Raw genomic sequence first — 21,864 nt, 5'->3', positions numbered from 1 at the left:
TGTTTGTTAGAATCATAAAATTTAATTAGATCTCCGAAAATAAATAATCAGAAAACTAAACCAATATTGTATTGTTTTGATTATTAGAATATTTTCTAAAACTGAGATCTCTTTGTATAAATGCTATTTCTAAATTTAAATTTGTCAGTATTATTTCCAAAAATATAGTTTTCAAATATAAGTTTTCGGAAGCTATTTTAAATGCTAATTTTTATTAAAACTTTACAATTAACAATTGTGTTCTTTGAAAATTTATATATTTTAAATATTCATATTTTCATTTTAAAATGGATAATTAAATCGTAGCCTTTAATACTGTATTAGGAAACTTTAATATTTTGGGTGGGTATTTAATCATATTTCCAAATGATTAACCATTATATCAAAGATTACAAACTTATTTGGTAATTAGAATATTATCTAAATATTAAGATCTTTTTTAGGTGATGAGAAACGTAATTACCTTAAAATGTGCAATTGTTATTCACCATTTATATTTAATTATACACAATTAATTTAGATTTCTAAAATATGCATGTATCATTATTATAGTTTCCTAAATAAGGGGAATTTTTAGTAATTGATTTTTTTTTTAATAGTTAATGTCCATATCCAAATTTTACTCCAAAAATTAAGTATACATCATTTTAATTTCGGGTTATTTTTCTGTTTTTAACCCGACCCGAAAGTACTTTTGTACTTCTCTTTTACTATAGTAGGGATAGTAAAATACAAATTGTAGAAGACACAAAATATCAGAACCAATGGGGCTGCGTCGCGAGTGTCATTTTTGGCCCGACATTACCCACATAATTGAAGCAATTAGACACCCCAAAATATCGAAACCACTTGAACTCACCTTTACGTTATATATTGTCCATACATATTTCTTTTTTCGGTCCCTCACATTAAATAATTTCTCTAGTTCTTTTGTGGGATATTTTCACGATGTTTAGACTTTAGAGTATTAAAAACTAAGATCATCATTATTTTTTTCTTTTCCTTATATAACATCAATATTTCGAGCCAAATCAGATGCTTGGATTGGAACCTCGAAGTTTTGGGTCAAAGCATGTATACAAAGGCCACATTTTACTATATAAATTAATATATTTTTTTTTTAATAATGTGTTTGGATTCTTTCTTTGAAAAGATATAACATTAATATTTATGAAATAAACTATATCTCATTTTTAATGAAAACTTTCTTGATCTTTTATTTAGAGATGTAAACTTAATATTTTTTTATATGAAAGCTACATTTTTAAAAATTCTCTCAAGCCTCTAATACACCTTGGCGTGGCATTGCGTGTACATATTCGTGAATACGAAACTAAACGGTTGATAATAACATGGCAATAGTGTAAATTATCCATTCCCAAAGAAAAAACTAGGAGCACAATAAATCCGTTTTCTTACGCTAACCATCAACCACCAGTAAATTAAAACCATCTTGATCAATTATAAAGTAGTAATCTATTTAGTATATAACAAGTACTATTAGGCGTGTAAGATTCTTATTTCTATGTGTACACATTCATAAACAACATTTAAATTATACACATTTACACTTAAAACCATAAGTTTATAAAAAAAACATGTTCTCACAAAACGGAAACATAAATCTCAGTTCGTTGCGACCAAAAAGACTCTTTATCAGGCAAAAGCGGTCTCCGGTTCCAAATGTTTGGTTTCATCATCATGGTCTTCTTTAGGAGACTACTAGAGTCTTTCGAGTTTCATGCCGCCTTGATGCTCCTCTTAAACAAGCAATATAACAAACTTTGGCTTGGTATCTTATAGTCTAAATCGTTCATTGATCGAAATATAAACGAACCGACATAACAGTTTTGTTCTGGCAATATACTGAAATCAATGTTAAACGGGGTTTAAACCACACACAAAAAAAAAAAAATGATATACAATTTTTGTTGTGTCCGTACTTTGTCGGGTCTTGCTTCGCAGGCTGTCTTTCGATGGCTATCCAATCGCTACGTCTGTCCAAACATGATTTTATTCACGTCGAATATATAATAATAACAATAATACAGTACTATTTATGTTAGTCGTTATCGAATAGGGAAAAAATCTAACATTATTATTTTTGGTAAGGAATCTAAAGTTATTACTTCACATCAAACTTTAAAAGGGGTGGACATGCGAGGAACCTGTATACAAATGCTCTGAGTTCTTTCAAATATTTATTCTATCCTCGAATAGCCTCCTACGTGGCATTTCATGTACCCTTCAACACACCCTCGAACGTATCTTATAAGAAATTTATTCGTTAGATATTTCTTTTTATGTCAACTATAGATTTCTGCGCTCAATAATGTACATTTTTTTGATATATTAATGCCAAGAATATGAATATACATGTTCAAAATTACAAATATAAACTACACGTCTTAGTTATTCTCTAATTACTATGGATGATGAAAGTTGAGACCAATGTGTTATGCCATTTTGCACTACGGAAGCGAAACATACATATAAGCTTACTCCTCAAAAGAAGCTAGTCTTTTTAAACTATATATGATCGGCCATTTTGCACTATGGCTTTGAGTGAACCTAGGCGGTGATATAAGATTAATATAATTTTGCACTTTCGGTTGCTGATCCAAATATAAAACACGAGTAAGAGATACTAATTTTCAATTACTTGCTCCAATTTTATTCAATTTTATTTTTATTTTCCAATACTTTTCTTGTATGATATTTGTTATGAATTATTTGAAGCATAAAAGAAAAAGGATGAACACGAACTAATGGAAAAGGAGTAACAGACATATCGACGTGGAACAACAACAGACTCAAGAATGCCACCCACGAAGACATTGTTGATTCGTTGACAGTGACAACTGCACCCGCAACTATTTAGTGTCACTTGTGGTTTGTCAATTTTTATGAAGAACAAAAACAAAACCTTGTTGCTTTCAGTCTGCAATAACTTTTTTTTTTTTCATCATCGTATATCTTATATTCTGATAGCTTCTAAGCATACTTTTTCCCGGTTTAAACGCTATGATGTTTGGTGCACCAAAAAAAAAAAAAAAAAGCTATGATGTTTACGTTGGAAAAATGAGTAAAAAGATCTATGTTTTGCAAGTATCTTAGGGGGTTTGCAAAGAAAATATTTTTGTAAAAAGTTTTAGGAAATCTTATTCCTAAAATACTTGCAATCCCTTTAGTTATATAATATGGGTATTAGCTAGTAAGAGCCTACGATAAAATCGATGACCTATAGTTTATAGATAATATTGTTGTTGAACAGCAAAATCAATTTATATATGGTTACGAATCGACTTTAAATTTTGTATAGGCGATTAAAGATGACTTATGAAAAACATTGATAATTCATGTATTTCTTATAGTATTTTGACCGATATTGGAAATCTAATAATAGAATATATTGTTAATTGGTGGATAGAAACTAATATTTTGTAGAGACACATCAGAAATTTCACATTTGGAAATTAGTGTGTCAAGAGTCATCATGAACCATTAAGAAAATGTCAGGTAGAAAAATTCACATTGGGAGAAGAAACTTAAAATGATAATATGAAGTATCGAAAACTAATCCAAAAAAAAAATTCAAATAGTAGTTAACTTTATATTAATATTTTCAATCAAAAATTGAAATTAAAAACCTATATATGAAACTATAACATGTTAATTAAGATAATTGTCATTTTAACTAATTAATATGGTCCATGAAATCTGTCATCGATGGTGTAGTTCCTTTGTATGAATGACAAAAGAAATATTTATACGATTTAAAATTAGTCATCTTCAAAAATATATATGGACCGCCAGTCTAATTTTATGGGATTACTTACATTAAATTGTCATTTTGTAAACCTATGAATTAAATTCAAGTTTGGTAGCACTGAAATAACAGGTTGAACCGATTTGCAAATGGGTACACTTATATGCAACAACAAAATTGTGTGGTCAAAAAGAGAAACACTCGGATCCATTCCAAGCCATACCGTACGTCTCTTCTCTGAAAATTGTTGGTAAAAAGAATCAAAACAATATCTTAAATTGAGAGATCGTTATTCGTTACGAACAATGTTGAAGGGCGACATATATGAAAGAAGGAACAATTTGGTCTAAAAAACTAGATTCATCGTACCGCTTGACGACGTCATGGGTCGTTGTTTGGATATGGACCTTTTTATCTCACGTCTGATACTATAGTGTTAATACTTTCATGACAAGTTATAATCACCAAAAGCAAGTGATGACTTCGGTCGTACATGTAGAGGAGATAAACTCAAGTGGATATGGACCTTTTTCTGAGGGTAGAAAATATAATTATTAACAAAAATTTTATAAATGTCTTTCTTATACATAAACTAAGGAAGACAACAACAACAAAAATTTGTACTTACGATTATTGGGAAAATGGAAGTAATGATTATCACATATTCACAGCCAACGAACCATTCCTAAAATTCAAAACGCTATATTCTATGTTTCTTTATCTCTATATCTTTCTTGTTTTAAACACTTTACCCTCCATGCCATGGTACGAAACGAAAAAAAAAACAAAAAAAAAAAACTGCAGTCATTCATTATTTATGTTACAGATCAGATCACTATGAACTCACGATGTAAAAGTTTTAAACTAAGTATATAGGAAATAAATTAACTTACGATATGTATACCTAAAAGAGAAATAATTGATTGAGCTTTAGTTTTTGAACTGTTTGGTCGTACGGCATTTCTAAGATCTTTTTAAAACATCTCATCTTCTTCTTATTATATATATATACACACGTCGTTCGAGTACATCACTCCATGTCTCAGCCTTCAAAGCTAATCGAAAGTGACCCCAAAATAAAAAGATTCTTAAGGCAAACTACATACGTATATATCAATGGCGGTCTTGTCTAAACCGGCCACAGAACCAAAATCCGAGCTTTCGCCTATCCCGGTTATAGATATCTCTGACCCAGAATCCAAAGATGCCCTCGTCAAAGCCTGCGAAGACGTTGGATTTTTCAAGGTGATCAACCATGGCGTTCCCGCAGAGCTAGTCTCTCTTTTGGAACACGAGACCGTGGAGTTCTTCTCGTTGCCCAAGTCAGAGAAAACCCAAGTCGCAGGTTATCCCCATGGATACGGACACAGTAAGATTGGTCAGAACGGCGACGTGGGCTGGGTTGAGTATTTGCTGATGAATGCTGATCTTGATTCCGGTTCGGCTCCACTCTTTCTGGGTCTTTCGAAAAACCCGGAAACTTTCAGGTTGGAATTAACGGTTTTTATATCTTCTTTTGCTTTGTTAATGTAGCTAACACCTCTCATTCCCATACTCTGTTTTACGCTCTGTGTTTGTTTTTTTATAGTTCATCTTATGTACCTTTCTATGCTTTACTTACATAGTGACTCTTTGTGATTCCCATTTACTTTCATATTTAGCTATATTCAAAGAGAATGGTCGGTCTAAAGTTTTGTTCCTTCAAATCTACAGAAACGCACTGGAAGAGTACATAACATCAGTGAGAAGGATGACGCTCCATGTCTTGGAGATGATAGCAGATGGGCTAGGAATTAAACAGATAAACGCACTTAGCAAGCTCGTGTCTGACCAAAAGACAGATTCGATACTGAGACTTAACCACTATCCACCATGTCCTCTAATCAAAAAGAAGTCCAATGGTGTGATCGGTTTTGGTGAACACACAGATCCTCAAATCATCTCTGTCTTGAGATCTAACAACACTTGTGGCCTCCAAATCAATCTAACAGATGGCTCTTGGATCTCTGTCCCTCCCGATCATTCTTCCTTCTTCTTCAACGTTGGTGACTCTCTCCAGGTTCGTCCGTCCTCTTAATCTCTGGTTTTATGTTTCCAGACCAGAGGAAGAGGATCTAAGCTTTGTATATTTATGTATTTTTGATGTGTAGGTGATGACGAATGGGAGGTTCAAGAGCGTGAGGCATAGGGTTTTAGCCAACTGTAAGAAATCTAGGGTTTCCATGATTTACTTCGCTGGACCTTCTTTGACTCAGAGAATAGCTCCGTTGACTTGTCTTATGGGCAAAGATGAGGAGATGTTGTACGAAGAGTTCACTTGGTCTGAGTACAGATCCTCTGCCTACAACTCTAGACTGTCTGATAATAGGCTTCAACCATTTGAAAAGAAGACTGTCAAACATAATACATTAACTGTTAAAAAAATGATTAAATGATTTTTCCTAAGTGTGTGTTATTCCCTTTCTATTAAAATGTTTGTATGATTGAAGTTAATTGTTGATCCAATAATTGTGATAATGCAATAGTTATATTTTCTTTAACATCACTATCGCTTGAATGCTTGTTAATATCATGTTGTCATTTTTTTTTTTTAGGTTCTCAAGAAAAAAGTTAATGAAATCATTTGTATTTTAAAAATATATAGTAACTATTTTTAAAATAGAGATAACCAATATAAAAAGATTAAAAAAACGGGATATTCCTATTTGCACTTAAGCATTGAAAAGATTGATAACATATAAAGGACTACGCGAAGCTACATAATGTATATCGTCTCCATATCCCACAAAAGTTTGGCCACTGCCGCACGTTTTCGTTCAAAACCACCAAAAATATAGAAATCCTACGTATACAACCTTAATAAAACAACATGCATTGACAGTCCGATATTACATTGTTGGAGGAGGATCATATATACCTTTAACATATATACGACTATGGCTAACAACTTTATAACAGTTTTAAAGATATTGATAAAGACATTACAACCAAGATTTACACGTTGAATGTGGTCCGAGTATTTGTTTTTGGGCACCAGTATGTTTAGTGATCTAGACATACATTAATATGATAATTTAGACAGCGTGTCGTTTATTTATAGTTTGCACACCAATTGTTTTTTTTAAGGAAAGTGACTTGTCACTCACTGTATTGTTATTTTCACTTGGGCCAACTTGAATATCTGAAAGTTATATTTTTTTTTAACGTTGGTACGTAAGTAGTTTCTTCTATAACGACTTCTCCTTTCATTTTATGTTTTATATATAACAATCTCCTTTATATATAGCAGTAATCATTCTTGAGGTTAACTGGTTGTTTTTTACCCAGGTGGAAAATAAAAAAAATCAGAGACGTATGTTCTTCTTCGATCCTGTGCAAAGTTGTGAAAGAGAACCAATAACTAGCTTCCAGCGGACCAAGGTCTCTTCCAATGGCCATTACATCAACAATGGCCTACCATATCGCCCACAACTGTATATACTTTATGAGCATTTTTTCAACATCTTCCAAAACATTGCCGAAATCGATGAATCCTTTTCTATCAGCACAGCATGATTAATGCCTAGCAAATTTTTAAAACATTGCGTCAACTTATTCCAAAACAATGTCAGAACTGGAGCTAGTTTTTGAGTAAGATTTTCGAGTTTATTAGGCAATTGGATTTTTGCACTGATTAGGAATATGACTATTCAAAAAAAAAAAAGAAGAGAGCCCTAAGTACTAAACTTGCTCTCTAAAATCTAAATGCTTTTGGAGAAATCTTAATGTAATTTCAAGAGTGATCAAGAATTGAATTCTGATAAAATAAAGCTTTTTGGTGAAGTAGCACAATCATTGTCTAAATATGTTCCACTCATGTGAGAACCGACCATTCATCTCTACCCCTCCAGATAGAACCATAGCTGCAGCGTCTGCTGCTTTCCTCCACTGCTCGGTTTGTACTCTCAGCTTCTAGACTCTCTTTTGCTTCTTCCATGGATTCAAGCTTCTTCTTTAGTATTATCCATTTTAATACTTATAGAAAGAGGCACATAACTTATTAGGCAATTGGATTCTTGCACTGATTAGGAATGTGACTATTTCAACTATAGAGGCCTAAGTACTAAACTTGCTCTCTAAATGCGTTTGGGGGAAATCTTAATGCAGAAACTAATTCAAGTGTGATCAAGAGAGAAAGTGAAGAGGAACCATCAGACTTTGCAATTGAATTTTTGAATTCTGATAAATTAAAGCTTTTTCTGGTGAAACAGCACAATCTTTGTCTAAATGTTCATCACTAGCAATATTTTCTATAATTCGAAATGGTGAGCCATCATTTCGTAGACAAAATCAGACAATTCCCTGAATCACACGCTACTGTTTGGTCTATCACTTCATTTTTGTCCTTTCTTCTTCCATAGGTCACCGAACATCTTCATCCCTGAACCTTTCCTCTTCCCAGACCCTAACCCGTCATCCGAATCGTCAGCCATTCCCGGTGATCCTACAAACCTGCCTGCAAAATGAGTCTCCATTGACCCGCACCGCTCTGAGAACCGACCATTCATCTCTACCCCTCCAGATAGAACCGCAGCTGCAGCGTCTGCTGCTTTCCTCCACTGCTCGGTTTGTACTCTCAGCTTCTTCATCTCGGCTTCTAGACTCTCTTTTGCTTCTTCCATGGATTCCAGCTTCTTCTTTAGCTTTGCCATCGTCTCGTTGCTTTCTTGTAGTTCTTCCTCAATCTGACTCACCTTTGAAGCTATCCCACCCTCTTTCGCCTTTGCAGTGGACATTTCTGAATCCATCTTCTTCAACTGATTCTTCAAGCCCTCATTCTCCTCGTTAAGTGATAGCTTTTCTTTCTCCAAGTCGTATAGTCTAGCTTTCAGTACATTGATTTGGTCTTCCTTTGAAGCCAACTCATCAGTCTTCAGCTTCTCACCTTCTTTTGTTTTCTCAACTGGAACCTCGAAAACATCAGTCTCTTGATGCCTATCACCAGGGATGTTGTCTCTCTCCGGAACAGGAGGGTTTGGTTTCTTGGGCTTCTTCTTATGAAGCTCTTCTTGAGCACGTTTCTTGGCAGCTTCAGCTTTAGCCAACTGCTGTTTGAGCAATCTCAACTCCTCCTGGGCTTGTCCTAGCTGTGACTCCAAGCCAGAGATGCGACTCCCAAGCTTCTTCTGAGTCAGCGGATCCGTGTGAGGCCCACCACTCCTCGAATATCTACGGTCAAGACCGAGTTTTAGACTCTGGTCTTGAGTCGGACGGCTGAGGTGATGCGGATCAGAGGCAGTGGACGATGACGATGTCCTTAACCTTGGAGATTGTCTCTGAGACAACTCTGAACCTCTAATACTACGCAGATAACAACAAAATTGCAATTTCACTCGTGTCAGTCTATCAGATCATAGAGACTTAACAACTAACACCAAATCCAATTATAAATCGCACTTTCTTCAAGAATTCAAAAGTATACAGAAGAAAAAAAGAACATTTACCTTGGCTTTGGCATTCTAGCTGTTGAGGCTGTCTCCAAAGGTTATATGATCTGATGAAAAATCAAAAGCATTCCTCAGAAATGAATAAAGCACACATGAGACTCCTCGGAAGCACGACACATTCTGATAAGAACTGTGAGACACGCGCCACTAAGTGCGAGTGAGACTCTCTTGAACAGAATATACTAGTAAGTAACAGAGTCAAACCAGACAAGTGAAGTGAACAATTGCTTTTGCTTTCTCACTCAAAACGCTTTAGAAGATTCAAGAAGAAGAAAACAGATTTTCAAAGACTTTAAAAAATTGAAATACTAACCTTGAAGACAATAATGCAGACAGCTGAGAGACTACTTTCTAAGTCTCTCTCCTTTGCAATTGACTACGAAGGAGTGATTGCGAATAGTCTTGTTCAAGTAATCGAAGCAGATAAAATACTAAAAACAGAGGGGATAATTTGAATCTGTTTAACAGAAACAAGAGCACAAAGACAAGAGAACCCAAAAAATGTGGAGGAAAGAGAGGTTTTTTAGCTTTTGTCCAGACTCTATAGAGAGACTCTCAATTCAAGAAAGAGAGAGAAAAAAAAGAGACGTTGGGGGAGATTTGAAATAAAGCTGATGAAAGGGGAATGATGACCTTTGAGGAGAAGATAAGGACAAAAGTGTAAATTTCACCTGATGTAAAAGGTCACCACGTTTACATATATGCTAATCATCCTAATGTTTTTTTTTTTTTTGGTTTAGATTTTAAAGATTCCGCATCTTTTGCATGATTTTAGTGACACAAACAAGATATAATAGTTCGTAGGAATGCGATATCGTCTATAATAAGTTGCCAAATTATTATAGCAATTTCTTCGGTTCATTGAGAGATGAATTTATAATTGGAAGCAGTCTTTTGTATTTTGTATTTTGTATAACAGTATACTAGTTATTAACCCATGAAATAAACAGTGGGCTAAATTTTTATTTAATATAAATTTGTAATAATTTATTTTATTTTTATTAATTTAATATTTTATGTATTTTCTATTTTTATTTGTATATCCAAGCAAACAATATATTTGTTTGATTATTTTATGATTTTTTATAATTTATAGATTTTTTTACGATTTATATATTTTAATTCGTTTGATTATTTGTTTAATTATCTTTATCATATTCGGTATTTTTCTATTTTTAATTTTTTAAAATAGTATTTTAATGTAAAATTTTGTAATTTATAAACTTTATTTGTATTTGTGTAGTTTTTAATTAATATAATAAGATACAATAAATATAAAAATATAAAAACAAAATGGTGTGGCTATAATATTTGTGATGAATACTCTATTATTATACCACACATGTGTCATGACTCGTGTGTGTCGTAGTAGTAGTACCCTTATCAGTCGGTCTGACATTGTTTCTTTCTTTTTGTCGGTTTCCACAAAGTTCAAACTCTTTTTGCTTTTTGTTTTGTTTTGTTTAGTTCATTATATTAACTTAATTATTAAGCTTCACATTTTCGTTTTAATTCCATTAGTGGATTTCATTAACTAACGTACGTATATATTTTTTTCCTTTAACATATGAAAGTTGAAACAATGTACATGATAAACCCCCCCCCCCCCATAAAAATGTTACATTGTACTCGGTATTCGAGATAGAACCATATAGATCACTACTATATTGGAATATAGTATTAAGGTGACGACAAAAGTTATGTGAGTAAAAAGTTGACATTTGAAATTTGGACACATCAAAACTCTCAAGTAGATTCAGTGCCACTATGATTTATGATTGTACAAGTAACCTTTGCATCTAACCAACCAACCCAGTAACAACCACCCCTTTAACTTTTTGGCTTCTCTTATGATGATGTTGGTAGTAATAATTCAAAAAGTAAGTAACTTTGGGTATTACTACGTTTCAAAAATAAATAATTGAACTAGTAACTTTGGATATTTTGGGAGTTGTGAATCTATAGGCCCATTTATCATCAAATAAATCAGCTGGTTCTGTGTCTCAAAATAAACCATTAAGACACTAACACAAACATAAGTTGCTCCGATCAAGATATTCAATGTTGAAATTTTGGTGTGTTGCTGCTGCTAGTCATAAATCATAATCCATTGATTATATCTTTACAACTGTTTATCTTAACGAAACCTTAAAACTCTAAATAAATAAATATCTAAATGAGATTAAAGGTGAGAGAGGTAGCCAAAGCTAAAAACCCTATACCCCTAATTGCTATTTTTTGGTCTGCACTCTCCAGCTTTGACTTTCGCTTCTCATCATTCATTTGCTATCTATCTACACGGCAAAACCTGTGCTCTTCACTTTTTGTCTATGCAGCAAATCGAAAAGAATCATGGAGGAAGATAATATAACAACATAAAGAAGGTTGAACACAACCCTTTTCTATTAAAACTTGAAATCATCTCATCTGTCTTTCTTTTCTTTTCTTTTCTTTCTTCCTATAGGAACAAGACATTTATATGATGAATTTAAGGTAAGGTAATCATCACATCCAGACCCATGAGTTTCCATTATTACCCTATTCATTGCCATGTAACTTCAGTTGATGCACTTGTGGTTGTGGCATGAACCTCTGCTAAAGACACAGCCATAGCCATCATCATTTGCTCCTCAAAACTCTCTGGAACAATGACAAGAGGAGGAGGAGGAGGAAAGTTGTGGAAGCTCTCGCCGGTCATGTATGAACTTACATAGTTGTTGCTGCTTCCTGTTTCTCCCATCTCGGTGTTGTTATGGTAATGTTGTTGTTGATGATGATGATGATGGTTGCCAATGTCATCTACCTCTTGTTCTATGTCGTAGTAACTGTCACAGTTTCCAGGAAGCATACTGTATGAGGAAACGTTGACATTGTGATTGTGATTGGAGGATTCGCCAACCATTTGGCGTTCAGCAAGTGCCGCGATTGCACAAGTAATCCCACCAGATGATGATGAAGACGGCATTGCTGGTTCTACAGTTGAAGCCATTGGTGGTGGTTGAGAAACATAACTATGATCTTCTGTTTCATACTGCCTAGAAGAAGTCATTTCCCCTGAAGCTGAATTTCTCTGCGTCCCAGTTTCCTGTTAGAATAAGTTACAAAATCCATGAGAATTTTGAAAATTGTTATCAAAGGTAAGAAAAAAGTTACACAAACAATTGTATATACCTGAACGGAGAGCCATATTGCTTCCATTACCATTAACTCTTCAAGGTCAACGTCAACCTCGTCATCCCTGAAGAGTTCATAGACAAATCACATATATAGTCAGTCAAATATGAATCACTCAGATTAAAGTTTCAATTCTGTGCGTTTAGCCAATTTAACCATTGTGAAAATGAGTTTATATTGTTGTTCGAGACATAGAACCATAACAAACTTTAACTCGCAACTTCCACTTGTAAGAGGAAGCCCAATGGTACCTACATTCCTAAGTGAAACTGTGTCCAAAGCACTTTATTCCCCAAAACAAGGACTAAAGTTTAATAAAAACAGCAGTGCTTCATAAGTTATTTAGAAATTTCATGGTTACAACTATTACGTTAATCCAAAGAAGAACTTGACACTCCCTCCCCCCCTCCAAAAAAAAAAAAGAAAACAGAGCAGCCAGTGGAAAAGTAGACCTGTTTCCCCGAGGACGAGAATGCTGTCTAACAGCTGACGCGTTCTGCGATGAAGCAGTTTCCCCTTCATCCATGGGTGAATTATAAGATACAGCTGCAAACCAAAGACAAACAAAAAAACGAAGCCTGTCAAAACTGCCTTTGTAACACCACTTGTTCCTGACACGTTCTGGCAGGACAAATAAACCGACCTGAAGCTGAACCATATTCCATCTCGCCAGTCATTGCGCTTGTGCTAGAGGAACATGATTCAAGACGTTTCTGCATTTTCTCTTCATCATCCTGCATTTCCTTCTGCCTAATCCTTATCTTGGCTTCTATAACCCGTTGCTCTTCCTGCAAAAGGATACAGTTTCCACAATTATGAAGCAGCATTCCACGAAAACTTATCGACAAAAAGAGTTACTGTAAACATTCAATTTTTGACTTACAACTTGTTCAATGCCCTTTTCCTCCTTTGACTTTACTCCACGGTACTCAACAGCATAATTGGGTGTTTTACAAAATGGGCATCTCATAAATGTCAAGGAGGACATAAAAGAGAAGCTCCACCAAAATAACAAGAAAAACTCTCGAATATTATGCCGAATGTTAGCTAAAAAGTTAATGCACAGAATTTAAGATGAAGGATACTGAGTAGGCCGAGCTGAATTAGGATTCTTCATTTGTAAGAAACACTCTGCAGCGAAATTAAAAAGAGTGCCGTGTCAAATGACATTGAAACAAGAACAGAACAAAGAGGCTAAAACGTTAATGAATATATATTACCTGTACAAATGCTTTTCATGCAACATCTTGATCTATTGAGGCTAGGATAGTACTAGAAACACAAGAAGAATGGAAGAGTTAGCTCAACAAAATGTAACGAGAAATGTAAAAATATAGAGAGACAAAGAAATACACAAACCAGAAAACAAATAGGACATTCTTCAAGATCATGGCAGCTCTCATCGTCTCCAGGATAGCAAGGAGCAAGCTTAGACTCTACAATCAGTTTTCTGAGCTTTTTAATGTCGACATCTTTATTCACATACAAACCTTGTGGCTTTGTATACCTTTCTTCCACCACTTGCCTCTTCCTTCCTAACTTATTACCCATCACAAAGTTGCAATCTTTTTTTTACTAGTAAAACCCTATCCTACCTTTACAAGAGCAGAGATTATGTGACTAATTCTCACAAGTAACAAATAAAATGAAAGTCCTTTCTACCCGCTGGAGAAACAAAAAGGCCTAATTTGCTAACCTAAAGGTACATGCTTTAAAATTGGAAACAATCTTCACCGTAACCTGCACAAATGATGAATTCAATTTCAGCACACAATTCGGGCAAAACCCCTAATTTGATTGAGACATAAAAGCCCTAACTTTGGAACCTTTTGAACTGGGGGAGATTACAGAACACACAGTATAACGCTTTAAGACCTAATTTAAACATTCCATCATATTCCAAAATATAGAAACCCTACAAAAGTTGTGGAAAAAGAAGTAGGGAGAAAGGATAGAGGAATCGGAAGAAACCTGAAAACTTGGGAGGAAACAAAAATCTTGAGAGGGGCAGAAGAAAACAAGAAAGGAGATCAAACAAGGGTTTTTGGATAAACGATAAGAGACACGATCAGAACTTTACTCTGTAGAGAGAGAAGGAAGGAAGAGAGAAAGAAGAAGAGAGAAGCAAAGATAAATAATACACAGTGTTTTGTGAATTGTGTGTGTCTCTGTCGTATTATATAAAATTCGTAGAAAAGAAAAAAAGAACAACAGAGAGAGAGAGAGAGATTAGAACAAGTTCTGTGTGTAATGAAAATTGTATATTTTGTTGCTATTATTATAATATGTTGACGGGAAATCTCAAAGAGAGAGAGAGAGAGGATGATGAGGTGGAGAAGCCAAAGGGGAACAGGAAACGATGGAGTAAGAGACGAGCCAAAGAATCATCCATCCATCACTCTTCTTCCCTCCTCGCGCGTGTTCTTCACTTTCTACTTCAAACGTCGTCGTTGCGTTTCTTTTGTTTGTTTGTTGACCATAAAAAGCTTAGAATATACGAAATCTTCTGAAGGCGGTTTTGTCTTAAGCACCGAGTTGGGTTAGAATAATAATTGTCTTTTTCGTTTTTAATTTATCCATTTCTTTCTTTGTTTGTCGCATTTGCACTAATATTCGTAATTTACCATCCAAATTTATTATTGCTAATGGAAAAATAAGAATAATTATTTGTTCAAAGATTGTGATATTTCAAAACTAGGTTAGTCGCCGTTAATGTTATACTTAATTGAATTTTGAAAAGTGTTCTTTTTATATCAAAAACAAAAAGAAGAAACGTATAATTTATGTTGACGTACAAATGTTTCTAATAATCGTTGAATCAACCCAACTAAATACCAGAAAAAACCTGAAAATAACTGCCAAAAAAAAACTAAATTAAGAATGGAAGAAAAGTTAAACAAGAATCGTAGATGAGGCGACCAAAATCGTGTGTGTGTGTGTGTGTGTATGAGGTTTAATGAAAAGAAATGGTTCACCCAACACAAAATTGGTTAAAGGTTTGTTAGAGAAGGTCAACCATGAGTTTTGTTTCTATTTGCCTCGGCCATTTACGCAGCCCTCTCTTTTTTTATATACATAAAACACACAAAGAAGGTTAGTTCACATAATGCTTGATTTGGTTGTTGTGAACTATAAGTTGGATTTAAACAAAACTTGTGAACTTATCCGGATAATATTAATATAGTACCCTGATTGGTTTTTTCGGTTGGTAGACTGACATATGTGTTGTGTGTGTACGTACACTTATATATTAGTATCAGTTTGTAGACAACTAAAAATTAGAAGTATCCCAACTTTTTGGGAAATTCACGCAAACAACAAAAGCAAAAACTTGGGCTTCATGGGCCTTTAAACCAACATTTAAAAACTATAAGACCGTTTAAAATTTGGGCTTCATGGGCCATACTATTTATGTAACTCACGTTATTTCTTTCCAAATTGTAATATTCGGAATTGGACCTAATTTTGATACTCGAGATGATTCAATTCATATCACAAAAACATAACCTCAGTGGGAGGATAAAGAGAACGATTCGATTTCAAGAAGAAAGAGAATAATTAAAATCATTGACGACATATAATTTTAATTGACTCAAGTTTCTGACCATAGTTTATAAAACTCCTCCATCTGAGGCATCTCCTTGAAAAATGTATCGAACTCCGTCGTCGACTCTAATCGTCCTGATCCACCTCCTCCTCCGCCGCCGTAGAACTGTCTGGTATCTTCACCGATTTTACTACCACGGCCACCGTAACAACGGCTGTCGGAGGCGGATGGGGAGTCAAAAGGACCGGCGGCGACGATGGCGTCCTTACCTGTGAGTTCTTGAACAACGGTCTTGAAGCTACGAGCATCTGTCTCAACGTACTGTGTGTTTATGAAAACAACCTTCATCGGCTCCGATTTCACTTTCCCTCTTCCAGACATTACGTATGTATATAAAACTTATAGATGATATTAAAGAAACAGAAAACAAACAAGTTTTGAGAATGAAATGAGATCTTAGTGAGATCGTATATATCAGCGTTATAATTAGCTCTTCCTCTTGTCTTTGGATGCTCAGATGTTTGTATATTGTTTATATGCATAGTTGCATACTCAGGTATTTATATAGATACGAGAGAGAGACAGAGAGACAGAGATGTGAACTGATATAATCTTTTGTGGGGAGCACTGAACTGAGTCGTTAAATTAAAATTTTCGTATGACGTTTGAAAGCTCGTGCACGTACCAGAAATAGGTGACGACCTAGTTTTTTGTTTTCGATGACGTCATGATACATTCTCGACGACCAACTTTTTTTCTTCGAACATATGTCATTTTGATCGTATTCGTTGAATTTTCTAACTTATTTTATATAGCTAGCTCGAAGTCGACCAATATTTATTATGGTTCTAGACATGGCTTGCCAGTGAAGTTATACGATTGAATGGTTTTATTTTTTATACGACTAATTATGAAATTAAACGACTATATATATTACCAGTTTTCTTCGGTTGGTTTATCAATTATCAGCAATAGTCAATAATTATCATCAAGGATAATTTTACGAACTACTAATAAAACTAGCTCAATAACATAGACAACGAACTAATTAATTGTGTAATGTTTTTTGTTCTACAAGACTACTACAATCATTATACATTTAATGAGATCAATCGAAACCACACATTGCAATTCTTATGCATAAATAAGAAAGAAACTCATTGATCGTTGAGACATGTTGACCGTTAATTAATAACAATCCAGCAGCCTTGAAGGACCAAACATTAAATTATTTATATCACCATTATGTAATATCTATAAGTTCTATTAAATTACAAAAAAGAAAGGAAAAAATCATCTTACAACATTGTTTTCGTGGGTCAAAGTACGCCTTCTTTGATGAATCCCACCACATATTCACTTGAAAACAACAGCCTACGAAAATGTTTTATTGAAGAAAAAAAAAAACTTAGAAAGTATTTGCACGTGAGTAGAATTCGCACGTCCCAAACCCTATTCTCGTTATAACTTTAAAACAAAATAAAGTCGTCATCGCTCATGCTTCTAGAAGTAAAGTACAATGATGTGTCTCAACTCAATGATTATATTTTCTTTTCATGTTGATTGTCTTGTTTCCTGTTTTAGAACAGCATAATTAACTGTTATATGAAACATATATAATCTTTTTATATATATTAGTATTATGAAATCGAAATATATTCACTGTGAGGTACGTAAATGTTGACTATATCTAGTTATATGCATCTTCTGTTTGATTATAAACTCATCCTTAATAGACATGGTCAGTTACTTAAGTTTTTTCTTGTATACTATTATTTTGTAAAAAGAGTTTTTTGTCTTTCTTGTTTTTCCCATTTGCATTTTGTAAAAGAGAGATTTACAAAATTCAACAAATGATACAAGAAGTCAATGAGATAGTTACATACGATGTTTCATGGAAAGTTTAATAAGCGACCATCATTCATTATTTTATTGCCTTTTTATTTTTATTTTGACACATTTTTATTCATTATATTCCCAAGATTCTTTTCACAAATTGCAAATTAGTTCTTCGTACGGTTGTACCAGACAAAAAAAAAAAAAGAGGAAGAATCCCATCGTATGCAAATTAGTTATAAATTTTATTTCTTAATTTTGTGTTTTCATATGATGATAGGGACATAGGGTTACTAAATTTATTTATTTTTGGATAAAGGGTTTGATAACTTGATATGATGGGATTAGTCGAAGGTATTACCATTTATGTATAATCAATCAGGTATCATTACCTATAACTATAAGTATAGTTTTGTATATCCTAGTTTTTTTATGGACACACATGAACGACAAGATAAAGGCAAAGTCAAGTTTGGCAGTAACATGATCAGAGTAAGATTTTGACTGAAAAACTTGACTCAGACCCCTGAATGTTTCCTTTTTGAATTGATCGCCCTAAGTATTTTATAATATATATCAACTAATACAGTCCCAACAGATAACGTATATTATTGATTCTCAACAGCTTTCCATATAGACTAATAATTAATCATATATCTTTCAAGTTAAGATTGTTTTCTCGTCCGATTCATTATAAAACGGTTTATATCTAAAATACGAAAAAGCCAAAAATAATTATAAGAAAATAAAAAGATTCTAGATTAATGGTTATGGATTTATGCACATAATCCTCGCTGATTGGAAGATTAATTACATGTTTTGTGATTAAAAAAGATTTTAAATTAGTGAAAAAGCAAGGTTTAAACAATGTAATTTGACTCTCTTTTAGAAGATAGATCCTTTAATTCAACGCCATTCGAACTTGTAAATCTCAAAGATTTTTATGTTTTAAATTTTTTTTAACTATAGGTATTATAACTACTATACCAATATTACAAAATATTTAAAGATTGTTACGCTTTTGAAGCATTTCAATATTCTAAAGTATATTTCAATATTATAAAGTACTTCCATGTTTTCCTTAAGAAAATAAAGATATGTAAAGATATATATATAATATTAAGCTGATCAAATAAACTTTATTATAAATTAGATTTAATATAAAATAATAATATTTGGTCCACGGGCTCGCTATGGGGCTTTGGTAGCAGATTTCGCAGGATGGGCTTCTTTTATGGCCGGATATGAGTTTTTACTTTCTTTTTTTTCATCTTTGCTTTTGACGGTTTTAATTTCAAATATTTCATAACGATTTGAGATATTTTCAAATGCTAGTTAATTATGATAATTAACGTTTATTGGTAAGCGATATCAATTCAACTGTTAATGTATATATATAACCCGAGAACTAAATTAATGCAAAAAAAAAAATTAGAGTTAAAGAAGCAATTTATTGATAATTTGATCCCACAATTAATAGACAAGATTGTTGACAAAAAAAAAAATTTAATAGACAAGATTAATAAACAAGATTGGAACAATTTACCATATTTACTAATATATTGTTCATATACAAGGAATTATAGAAATAAACCATTATTATCAGAAACAAATCAATTTGTACTATTAAAGAAACACATTAATTTGGATGATTAATTAAGAAAAAATCTATTTTAACCAAAAATAACGGTAACAAGGATCAAGCCACTGATATAGCTAATGGTATCGAGAGATCGCACTAGTATATATACATTAAGATGATACTACCACTATCTTCACGCTCTCAAGTCTTACCAAAAGGCACTACAACTCTTTTTGTTACATTTCAATTCCAAAAAAAAAAAAAAGACAACTCGTGAATAAGAAGAAAGAAATGGCTTCCACTATTTCTGGATTTATGCTAATTTTATTCATAGCTGCCGTCGCAAGTAATAGCATTTCAGTAGCCGCTTCTACCGCTCTCGCAGGAAGAAAGATCTTCGATGTTAGAAACTATGGTGCTCGTGGTGACGGCAAAACAGACAATGCTATTGTAATGACATTTCTCGTTTTTGTTTTGATCCAACTAATTCAACATTAACGTTTGATTTATTGGTTAATTCTTACACGGGTTTGATTTTTATTTTTTTTGTCTTGGCTTCTCGTCTAGGCGTTTACAAAGGCGTGGAAAGATGCGTGCCAATGGAAAGGAAACTCTAGAGTGTACGTGCCATTTGGAACCTTCTACCTCGGTGGCGTATCCTTCACGGGTCCATGCAAAAGTCGGATTAGTTTCATCATCAAAGGAACTTTGCTAGCTCCTAAAGATGCTAACGCCATCAAACAAGACACGTGGATCATATTCAGGTACGTTGACTATCTCACGGTCTCAGGCGGTGGCATTCTTGATGGACAAGGAAGCTACTCTTGGCCACTCAACAATTGTCGCCTAACCCTTAACTGCCGGCCTCTACCTATGAACATGGGATTCCAATTCGTGAGATTCTCAAAAATCAACCACATCAAGTCGATCAATAGCAAGATGGCTCACCTCAACTTCTTCGCAGTCCAATACTTTGACATCACAAGCGTTACCATTAAGGCTCCCGGAGATAGCCCTAACACCGACGGAATCAAGATAGGTTCATCAAGCCACATGAAGATCCACAATGTTAACATCGGCACTGGCGACGACTGCATAGCGATCTTGTCGGGGACCACGGATTTGGATATCTTCAAGGTCAACTGTGGACCGGGCCATGGAATCAGCGTTGGGAGTCTTGGAAGGTTTAAAGGTGAGAAGAGCGTTCAGGGATTAACGGTTAGGGATTCCATCTTTAACGGTACGACTAATGGAGTACGGATCAAGACATGGGCCTCGTCGGGTACACCGAACTTAGTTTCACATTTCCTTTACAAGAATCTTCAAATGATTAATGTCGGAAACCCAATCAACATAGATCAACAATACTGTCCGAACTCACATTGCAACCTGAAGGTAACCTCCACCACAAGAAACAAGTTTTTTTGTTTTCTTGAGATGATTTAATTAGAATTTTTTTCTTGTTAATTGCAGTCGTCAGCTTCACAGGTTCAGATACAAGACGTCAAGTACAATAACATTTGGGGGACGTCGAAAGATAAAGTGGCCGTGAAGTTCCAATGTAGCAAGAATGCTCCTTGCAAAGGCGTAGAGCTTCTCAACGTTAACTTAGTGCACCGTGGACCTGACGGTCCAGCCACCGCTTTGTGTGAGAATGTTGGCGGTCGAGCACGTGGCAAGATTTCTCCTCAGTCTTGCATCCGTTGATCTGCAGTTTGAATTCATCCTATATAGTTCATCATCGACTTTTCTTATTATATAGTTTTGTAACTCTTGGTCTTGACACTCTCTGATCATATTTACTCAGTTAGTTTAGTCAAGTTGGAGCTATTCTAATGGGAACTTTGAATCCCTTTGGTTATGTCATATTTTATAAACTTCAATAATATTTTTTTCCTTTTGATAAAAGGTTTGAATTTACATTCTTTAATCATTTAAAGTTTCAATTGTATTCCAGTAACAAAATAAAATTCTTTCTCCATTCGTATTTGTCATTTCACTATTCTTATTTGTCATATTTTATAAATTTCAACAATGTTTCATGTTTGTCATTCAACAAAAGACAATGAGACATTGTATAAGAGGTAATTTCGACTCTCCTCCGAACCCTGTAATTTCTTTTCAGATAACTACTATGTTGATCTATAATTCTATATAGTTTAATATAATCAGATGCTCTGTTTGGAGTGCAGTTGAGATTTTCGTTATTTATAAGATGCTCTGTTTCTTAAGTGTGCATGATTTTATTAGTAGGTTGATGATATATGTGAAGTTTTTACCCAGAGTGCTTTCATTCAAGTGGATATGCCCTTTCAGCTTTATCTTCTGTTTCACCATATTGATATCACACATCCATCGCCCAAGTTTCTTACAAAATCGTTTAACTCAGTTAAATTAACGAGTACGTCAAGAGAATGAGATCGGTCTATAGGTTCATGAAATGGTTTGAAGATATTAATCTGAACTTGTT

The 21,864-nt window shown here is 34.0% G+C and overlaps 5 protein-coding genes across 10 annotated transcripts; 2 read left to right on the top strand and 3 right to left on the bottom strand.

Moving 5' to 3' along the window:
• Positions 1-4,885: 4,885 nt before the first annotated feature.
• Positions 4,886-6,204, top strand: LOC17895174 (gibberellin 2-beta-dioxygenase 1). The gene is made up of 3 exons (XM_006302465.2): positions 4,886-5,256; positions 5,483-5,828; positions 5,920-6,204. The coding sequence occupies exons 1-3, from the start codon at positions 4,886-4,888 to the stop codon at positions 6,202-6,204; spliced, it is 1,002 nt and encodes a 333-aa protein (XP_006302527.1).
• Positions 6,205-7,961: 1,757 nt separating this feature from the next.
• LOC17896577 (interactor of constitutive active ROPs 4) lies at positions 7,962-9,802 on the bottom strand. 5 transcript variants are annotated; one of them, XM_023787837.1, is made up of 3 exons: positions 9,569-9,802; positions 9,253-9,422; positions 7,962-9,109 (listed from the first exon to the last, which is right to left on the bottom strand). In XM_023787837.1, the coding sequence occupies exons 2-3, from the start codon at positions 9,264-9,266 to the stop codon at positions 8,143-8,145; spliced, it is 981 nt and encodes a 326-aa protein (XP_023643605.1). In that variant the 5' UTR covers positions 9,267-9,422; positions 9,569-9,802; the 3' UTR covers positions 7,962-8,142. The 5 variants fall into 5 exon arrangements, with proteins under 5 accessions (XP_023643605.1, XP_023643606.1, XP_023643607.1 ...); XM_023787838.1 differs by having other exon boundaries at positions 9,253-9,402; XM_023787839.1 differs by having other exon boundaries at positions 9,253-9,385.
• A 1,819-nt stretch (positions 9,803-11,621) lies between these two features.
• On the bottom strand, positions 11,622-14,703 carry LOC17894760 (protein sip5). Of its 2 annotated transcripts, none has more exons than XM_006302275.2 (9): positions 14,401-14,703; positions 13,789-14,169; positions 13,650-13,701; positions 13,515-13,560; positions 13,313-13,394; positions 13,073-13,217; positions 12,882-12,975; positions 12,427-12,493; positions 11,622-12,340 (listed from the first exon to the last, which is right to left on the bottom strand). In XM_006302275.2, exons 2-9 carry the CDS (start codon positions 13,978-13,980, stop codon positions 11,798-11,800), a joined length of 1,221 nt encoding a protein of 406 aa, XP_006302337.1. In that variant the 5' UTR covers positions 13,981-14,169; positions 14,401-14,703; the 3' UTR covers positions 11,622-11,797. The 2 variants fall into 2 exon arrangements, with proteins under 2 accessions (XP_006302337.1, XP_006302338.1); XM_006302276.2 differs by lacking the exon at positions 14,401-14,703 and adding an exon at positions 14,256-14,323.
• A 1,238-nt stretch (positions 14,704-15,941) lies between these two features.
• On the bottom strand, positions 15,942-16,494 carry LOC17895603 (VQ motif-containing protein 10). Its single transcript, XM_006302961.2, has one exon. The coding sequence runs from the start codon at positions 16,355-16,357 to the stop codon at positions 16,022-16,024; it is 336 nt and encodes a 111-aa protein (XP_006303023.1). The 5' UTR covers positions 16,358-16,494; the 3' UTR covers positions 15,942-16,021.
• Positions 16,495-19,685: 3,191 nt separating this feature from the next.
• LOC17895138 (exopolygalacturonase) lies at positions 19,686-21,101 on the top strand. Its single transcript, XM_006301365.1, has 3 exons — positions 19,686-19,844; positions 19,962-20,789; positions 20,868-21,101. Exons 1-3 carry the CDS (start codon positions 19,686-19,688, stop codon positions 21,099-21,101), a joined length of 1,221 nt encoding a protein of 406 aa, XP_006301427.1.
• The last annotated feature ends 763 nt before the right edge of the window (positions 21,102-21,864 follow it).

The sequence above is a fragment of the Capsella rubella genome, unplaced genomic scaffold (genome assembly GCF_000375325.1).
Source record: "Capsella rubella cultivar Monte Gargano unplaced genomic scaffold, Caprub1_0 scaffold_2, whole genome shotgun sequence".
Lineage (NCBI taxonomy): Eukaryota > Viridiplantae > Streptophyta > Magnoliopsida > Brassicales > Brassicaceae > Capsella > Capsella rubella.
This window is presented reverse-complemented; position numbering and strand designations above follow the sequence as displayed.

Excerpts from the sequence above, each read along its gene's own strand:
- LOC17895603 (XM_006302961.2), bottom strand. The coding sequence starts at position 16,357 with ATGTCTGGAAGAGGGAAAGTGAAATCGGAGCCGATGAAGGTTGTTTTC.
- LOC17894760 (XM_006302275.2), bottom strand. The coding sequence starts at position 13,980 with ATGGGTAATAAGTTAGGAAGGAAGAGGCAAGTGGTGGAAGAAAGGTAT. Across the intron at positions 13,561-13,649 it reads CATGAAAAGCATTTGTACAG|AGTGTTTCTTACAAATGAAG; the intron begins GTAATATATATT and ends ATTTCGCTGCAG. Across the intron at positions 12,494-12,881 it reads TCTCGTCCTCGGGGAAACAG|GGATGACGAGGTTGACGTTG; the intron begins GTCTACTTTTCC and ends TGAACTCTTCAG.
- LOC17895174 (XM_006302465.2), top strand. The coding sequence starts at position 4,886 with ATGGCGGTCTTGTCTAAACCGGCCACAGAACCAAAATCCGAGCTTTCG. Across the intron at positions 5,257-5,482 it reads AAAAACCCGGAAACTTTCAG|AAACGCACTGGAAGAGTACA; the intron begins GTTGGAATTAAC and ends TCAAATCTACAG. Across the intron at positions 5,829-5,919 it reads ACGTTGGTGACTCTCTCCAG|GTGATGACGAATGGGAGGTT; the intron begins GTTCGTCCGTCC and ends TTTGATGTGTAG.
- LOC17895138 (XM_006301365.1), top strand. The coding sequence starts at position 19,686 with ATGGCTTCCACTATTTCTGGATTTATGCTAATTTTATTCATAGCTGCC. Across the intron at positions 19,845-19,961 it reads GCAAAACAGACAATGCTATT|GCGTTTACAAAGGCGTGGAA; the intron begins GTAATGACATTT and ends CTTCTCGTCTAG. Across the intron at positions 20,790-20,867 it reads ACTCACATTGCAACCTGAAG|TCGTCAGCTTCACAGGTTCA; the intron begins GTAACCTCCACC and ends TGTTAATTGCAG.